The following is a 7,712-nucleotide window of genomic DNA, read 5'->3' as shown; positions in this document are numbered from 1 at the left end:
CTTGAGCATGCATATAAATTATGAAATTTGTATAATTATGCTTCTTCCAAAGTAATAACAGCTTTTCATAATAATTTCTCACTTGGAAGTCGAAAAATAGACGCCATAAAATTTCCGGGAAAAGTTCTCAGTGAAACAGTCGCATGATGTCAGAAAGTAGAGCAGCATTATGTCGGCGTTTATTAATGTCATTTTTTGATTGTTCAGTATATTATGAACGATTAAGCACACATTTATAAAAGAAAGATATAATGATCCTAATTATGACTAACTGATATTATATTACTACTTCCTTCAGGGAATAATAGTGATAAAATGATGTATAATACATATCATTAAAGGAAGGAGTAGATTCCCCTGGATTACCTTCATTTAGCCGCGAGAAATAGTAATCCTTACTAAAACTTTTCTTTATATAACAGGTGGTAAAATGAAATCTAATTATGGAATAAATCTCTTTGAGAAAATCTTCTCACCATACGACTTTTTCATGGGTTAAGTTGTTCATTTCTTTGCTTCTTGGTCCCCACAATACGTGCTTCCTTCTAAATATCTTAAAAGGATACTACGTCTTAGAATTAACATAAAATTTAAGTATTTTATACTTGGCGAATAAGAGCCAGTAGATATACCTTGTGTCATAAATAACATAACAGGGTCCATAAATAGCAATTATCCATAAATTTAAAGATTTTTTAAAGCGTTTTACAATCATTACTTAGTTTTATGAATTTTCGCATTTTCCAGATTTTACAGGGATTCTGTTGTGACTTTATGACACCAGGTAAGCTAAGTGATGAATATAGACTAATATTGACCTTTTCGAGAACATAAATTTTATATTCATTCTAAGACGTAGTATCACTTTAACTGCGACCAAGGTTCTTGATTTGTCATTTAAAACATGGCCTTTGATATGACTATCGGCAATGGAGTTTTTCTCTTAAATTTGAGCGCAAAAAATCATTATCAATTAGCTAGTCAAAATGTAAGAGACGAGGATGTTCATGGTAAAAAGACTTTGTGTCGTGACTGATTCTGAACTCTTGTTGGCGATTCTGTACACAAGAGGTGACAAGGGCGTCTAAATTAATCTATGCCGGCTAATCGGCTAATATTTTATTTGGTAATTTTAATTATCCTATATATATGAATCTATAGCTCTGATATTACATAATGATAAATAATTATAACATGATAATAGAATAAACCAATACAAATTCTCATGATATCTGCAAATGTCATCGTTTAAAACCAAATTTGAATATTGAATATACATGTTATACTCATTACGAGATTATTTCAAACGAAAACAATTCCTATTCCATGTACGTTTATCAAGATAATGCCTTGAAAAGATAAGATAATACGCATACAAAGGGAAATAACCACCTAAAGATAGTTGTCCAACTCATTGGGAATTTTACAGGATTTTAACAGCCCAATAATTCATTTGACATCTGTTTCCATTCTAAATCACGAAACTAAACCTTATATGATTATTTCCAGAAATCTTGTTGAAAACTTTCCAATATGTCAAATGAAAGCCTGGTCAATACTTAGTTTCTGGATACGTATGTGACATTCCCTGCATGTATAAAAAAAACTCAACAAAATATCTCTCATTACACACTAAATATCGTGGCCCATCAATTAAAAATACTTTTCATTTCATTGCAATTATATCAAAGATTGGAAAACCAAAATAAAATAGAAAGATAAAGTAAAGTAACTTAGATATATTTTGACCTCGTGCGACTTTTGCAATATATAACATTAAGTTATGACTGAAATATCTTTCAATATCTGACTGCCCTATTATATTGAGTAAGACAAACAATCAAAGTTCATTAATTGATACAATATCAGTCTATTGTATTCTTGGTCCGTTACTGATAAACACTTTACAATGTGAATCTAATTGAAATGTGTGTAGCCTAAATTTTTTTTAATATGTAAGTTTGTTTGGCTACTGTACTCATACTCATACTCATTATCTGAAACAAAAACATGAATATCTAAAGGTGTAAAGTTGCACCAGATCCAGTAGCCAGACTTGATTGTTCAAAGGGGCAAATAATATGTCTGGAGGGACGATTGTGTATGGTGTTTAGTTGTATTAATGGAATTGGCCGGTTGTCAGAATTCTTACAGCACACCCCCACCACTCAACCCCCTCCCCGCCCCCTCACACAAATTTGCATTCTACCCAAGAAAACGTTACAAGAATTAAAAAAATGGTCCTCAATGGGTCACAAATAAGATGTAAGACAGAAAATGGGTAGGCCTATAGATGTTAAGACACGTGATATAGATAATATAGTATTATTTTTCTAAACTTCTACTGGACTGGTTGGTACAGGTAATGGTAATTAATTTAATAGTTTTCAACTCAGTAAAATGCAGGTTGGACAATAAACTGAAGCCATGTGTTATTCATTCTGTGCACGTTATATATCAAGCCTACTGAGAAGATCAATGCCAACTGTTCTGGCAAATTCCTCTCGTTGTACTTTGTATAGCGCTGCCCATAGTCACAATCCTTATCAGGAAAAGAAAAGTTATAAAAAAAATCTCTTTCAAGTCATTTCTTTTACTGGCCTAAATGCTGAAGTGCTTATTAGAATTGTTTTCGTTATGAAAATCAAAACTCCTTTGATTATTGTATTTAAATGTATATCTATAAGGCTCGCTTGATTGTTCATGATTCTAATAATGTTATACGTGTTGTTTTAATTATATAATCTCGAATAGTGTACATATCTTGTAAATTATGTACTGCTTTTAATTTCCAACTCGATGAAAAGAGCCTCAATATAAAGTTAGATAAACATGATTTTCCATTGAAGCGTACATTAACTTGTCATCTATCAACCAACCAACCATTTTCCATTGACAGATATTCCAGAAGTTCAATTCGATGCTGAAACAACATTTACCTGTATTTAGAACAATCCTTAGACATTTTTTTACAACCGACCATGAACGTTTTAATGGTAGAAAATGAAGACTTGTTCGTTAATGAATCTATGTGGACTGCTGCTGACTTATATGTTACCTTTGCCAACGTCTTCATCTTCTTCCCAGATTATGTGCAACTGGGAAACACCGAATGGTTGGATTGACCTTCGTTCGTTGGCAAATACTGACGGCTCACCGAGGTTAGTTTTCTTAAACATGAAGATTGACATGGGCTATATGCTGGCACTGGATGTCTTAAATTCGATCCCGGCAAAAATTTCAAGTTGGTACCTACGTATTTACCAACCCAGTTTCAAATTCAGATCAGCAGACTGATAGATCAGTGATTATTATTTGATCATTCAACTAAGCCACATTCCATTCATATTCCCATTACATGACGTTCGACTTCAATATCTCGACCAAAATATTAAATGACAAACTCTGTGTTATACCAATTATCCACATATTTTAAATTGTCAATAGGTTTGTAGAAGTTGAAGATTCGAGAGGTTTGTTTATATATTATTGGAATCCTTGTTTCCAGTTCAACCTACACGCCGGTCAAAATACTTCAGTAAGTTACTATCCTAATGTATCCAGGTTTTCTTAAATCATTGGGGTACTTTTGCTCCCATTGTAAGTGTAGTATAGTGTGAGTCAGAGTGGTGTTAACAGTATCCTGACTAGGTCTGTCAGTATAATATTAATCATATTATCTTCTAGGTGTGAGAGTGTGATATTGACGACATTATCCCCTAGGTCTGTCAGCGTAATATTAATCATATTATCTTCTAGGCGTGAGAGTGTGATATTGACGACATTATCCTCTAGGTCTATCAGTGTAATATTAACCATATTATCTTCTGTGAGAGTGTGATATTGACGACATTATCCCCTGGGTCTGTCAGTGTGATATTAATCATATTATCGTCTAGGCGTGAGAGTGTGATATTGACGACATTATCCCCTAGGTCTGTCAGTGTGATATTAATCATATTATCTTCTAGGCGTGATAGTGTGATATTGACGACATTATCCTCTAGGTCTGTCAGTGTGATATTAATCATATTATCTTCTAGGCGTGAGAGTGTGATATTGACGACATTATCCCCTGGGTCTGTCAGTGTGATATTAATCATATTATCCTCTAGGTGTGACAGTGTGGTATTGATGATATTATCATCTAGGTGTGACGGTGTGGTACTGATGATATTATCCTCTAGGTGTGACAATGTTGTATTGATGATATTACCCTCTAGATGAGTTAATGTGCTATTAATACTATCAGTATGATAATGATAGTATTATTATACAGGTGTGTCAGTATGATATTAAGAAAGGTATATACTATATTATTGGAAGAGAAGGTGGTGTTCAGTCAGTGTGGTATTGATGTTATTATCATCTAGGTGTGACGGTGTGGTACTGATGATATTATCCTCTAGGTGTGACAGTGTGGTATTGATGGTATTATCCTCTAGGTGTGACAGTGTGGTATTGATGGTATTATCCTCTAGGTGTGACAGTGTGGTACTGATGATATTATCCTCTAGGTGTGACAATGTTGTATTGATGGTATTATCCTCTAGGTGTGACAATGTTGTATTGATGGTATTATCCTCTAGGTGTGACAATGTTGTATTGATGGTATTATCCTCTAGGTGTGACAGTGTGGTACTGATGATATTATCCTCTAGGTGTGACAATGTTGTATTGATGATATTACCCTCTAGATGAGTTAATGTGCTATTAATACTATCAGTATGATAATGATAGTATTATTATACAGGTGTGTCAGTATGATATTAAGAAAGGTATATACTATATTATTGGAAGAGAAGGTGGTGTTCAGTCCCATACTATGGAAGATTTATCCTTTAAATATACAGCAGATACTGATATCTTCAGGTAAGTATCACGTCACCCAATGCCACTCAAGGATTGCAAACCTCGACTGGTGCCTGTTAGTCCGTATCTCTTTACTGTCATGTAAGAAACTCTCTCTACTGTCATGTAAGAAATTAAACTCCCTCTACTGTCATGTAAGAAACTCCCTCTACTGTCATGTAAGAAATTAAACTCCCTCTACTGTCATGTAAGAAACTCTCTCTACTGTCATGTAAGAAATTAAACTCCCTCTACTGTCATGTAAGAAACTCCCTCTACTGTCATGTAAGAAATTAAACTATCTCTACTGTCATGTAAGAAACTCTCTCTACTGTCATGTAAGAAATTAAACTCCCTCTACTGTCATGTAAGAAACTCCCTCTACTGTCATGTAAGAAATTAAACTATCTCTACTGTCATGTAAGAAACTCTCTCTACTGTCATGTAAGAAATTAAACTCCCTCTACTGTCATGTATGAAACTCCCTCTACTGTCATGTAAGAAACTCTCTCTACTGTCATGTAAGAAACTCTCTCTACTGTCATGTAAGAAATTCAACTCCCTCTACTGTCATGTAAGAAACTCCCTCTACTGTCATGTAAGAAACTCTCTCTACTGTCATGTAAGAAACTATCTCTACTGTCATGTAAGAGACTCTCTCTACTGTAATGTAAGAAACTCTCTCTACTGTCATGTAAGAAACTCTCTCTTCTGTCATGTAAGAAACTCTCTCTGTCATGTAAGAAATTCTTTCTACTCCTCATGTAAGAAACTAAGTCGTTCACATGTTTATGACTATGTTTGACAGAATGTACAGTAAAGTTGTAATTATTTCAGGACTGTAGATATTGCATTAGTATGTGATAGCATGGTAGAAGGATATTTACACTTTCTTAAAGAACATCCTATTACGCATTACGTAAGTTCTTAGATGGCCTCCTTACAGCTTCATCATATAACTTTTTTGAATTAAATTTCTCCTGAGATTGTGAATCATAGTTGAAAACGCCATTCTAGCCACTACAACCTACACTTAATTAATAGGAATGGGTCATGATATTACTAAACTAAACTAACTAAACTCATTGATTTCAGTTTTGAAACAGAATGTAAAATATAAATATATTACGTTTGTGTGATCGGGTTTCTGTGTATCATTTCTAATACACATACCGTATAGTTTGCCGATTATTTTTGAAATTCGGATCTTTAAGTCTATAATTTCCTTTTTCACGCTAGCCATGGACCGTTTACTGATCCTTTAAACCTCTTGTGACCCCATTGCTCTAGCGGATATTATATTTCATATGGAAAATCCCTCGGGATGCAGGATTTTTTTTTCGGCCGTTTTTTACCCTGTATATAATTTCTGTTAAATACTTTCAGACATTTGAATTACGCAGTAAGTACGCCTGCCCTGTACATGAGGTATTCAAACCACCAATTGTTTTATCCCAGGAAAAGATAAATCTTGAAAAAAACGCATTACTGGCACTACCTCAACCGCTACCAAAATATTATAATCTGGAAAACATCACAATATTCCTTTTATTTCTCATGTGAGTTAATTTCAGTGACGAAATTCCCTGAAAATTGTTTGTTTGACTTTAAGTATCTTGGTGAACATTTCCAATGAGAAAGTTGTGCATATGACATCCGTAATAGCTGTTCAGACGGAATAATGATAAACAAGTATCTTTAAAGGGACATTCCGCTTTTTTGTAAAATGTTTTCATAATCTAAAGCGTTGTAAATTATACCTAAAAATATTTCTAAAAGATGCTATTTATATATATGTATCTTAAATGGGTTAATTAAAAACGAACTGTACTAATTGTTAATTGAGCTTTGGTGTTTGACTTTTTAACGGTTCGTTATATTCAGTTGAAACCTTTAGAATATGTGAGAGACATATTTCTCTAGAATTTGGTGTTTATTATACGTAAATTCATTCAGTAGTTTCTAACAGCTTCCAAAAGGCATAACGAACTTAAATTCCTTACGTAATGTTTTTAAATATTTTTTCCGTTTAAAACTGGATTTTTTAAGATACCTTAAAGGGCACATTTCTCCAGATTTTGGTGTACGTTTTCACATACATAAGTAAAAAAATTTCGACATACAAAAAAGTGGAGTGTCCCTTTAAGTAATTATTTTGAAATGTATAGCAAACATCACATGCTCCGAATGTCTGTGGATATAAACTTCTTCATTTATTTTCCTTACAGAATTACAATAATAGTATTAAGTATGGCATTCGTAACTGGTCTAGGAGTAATTGTATTCAGGAATATATGGAATGTTGGTACAAATAATTCAGAGCAGGAGACCGTGGGAAGTCTATCGTATTCTTACCAATACCTCACAGAATCACACTTCTTTAATCCTACTTTAGAGGCATCATTTTTGAAGGATTGTAAAGAGGAATACGTGATGGAAAATGCTGAAGATTGTGATGAACTTGAAGAAACTGTATTTTGAGCTTTATCGTCTTGTAAATTATAGTAGACATTTCTGTGTAGATATAACAACAATGTAAAGATTTAACGATTAAACGAATGTATGCCGTATGAAAGTATACGGATTATCTACCATAGTTTCACAATGATTGTAACTAGTGGATGTGATATTGTGAGTTTTATCACTCTCTGGAGGAGTTTTATGTAAATACTTTTCACTTCTGTTTTTTCTAATAGAGCTAAAACTTGATGATAACCCGATACAGGAGCACATGCTGGAAGGATTAGTCATCTGAAATATCGTGTTCAATCATAAGCATAACTGTGACACGATAGGAATGAGTCACAAGTGAAATGCTATGCCACTGTTTTAAATGTTTGACATCTTTTCTGGATGAGTTG

The 7,712-nt window shown here is 33.5% G+C and overlaps 1 protein-coding gene across 1 annotated transcript; it reads left to right on the top strand.

The window, feature by feature from the left end:
* Positions 1-2,325: 2,325 nt before the first annotated feature.
* LOTGIDRAFT_237160 (hypothetical protein) lies at positions 2,326-7,332 on the top strand (the record flags this gene model as incomplete). Its single annotated transcript, XM_009068998.1, has 7 exons — positions 2,326-2,362; positions 2,900-3,161; positions 3,448-3,538; positions 4,754-4,872; positions 5,689-5,770; positions 6,238-6,410; positions 7,080-7,332. The coding sequence occupies exons 2-7, from the start codon at positions 3,004-3,006 to the stop codon at positions 7,330-7,332; spliced, it is 876 nt and encodes a 291-aa protein (XP_009067246.1). The 5' UTR covers positions 2,326-2,362; positions 2,900-3,003.
* Positions 7,333-7,712: the final 380 nt, after the last annotated feature.

This window comes from Lottia gigantea (assembly GCF_000327385.1).
Source record: "Lottia gigantea unplaced genomic scaffold LOTGIsca_97, whole genome shotgun sequence".
NCBI classification, from domain to species: domain Eukaryota; kingdom Metazoa; phylum Mollusca; class Gastropoda; family Lottiidae; genus Lottia; species Lottia gigantea.
The sequence above is the reverse complement of the archived record's forward strand: the minus strand, read 5'-3'. Positions and strand labels throughout refer to the sequence as shown.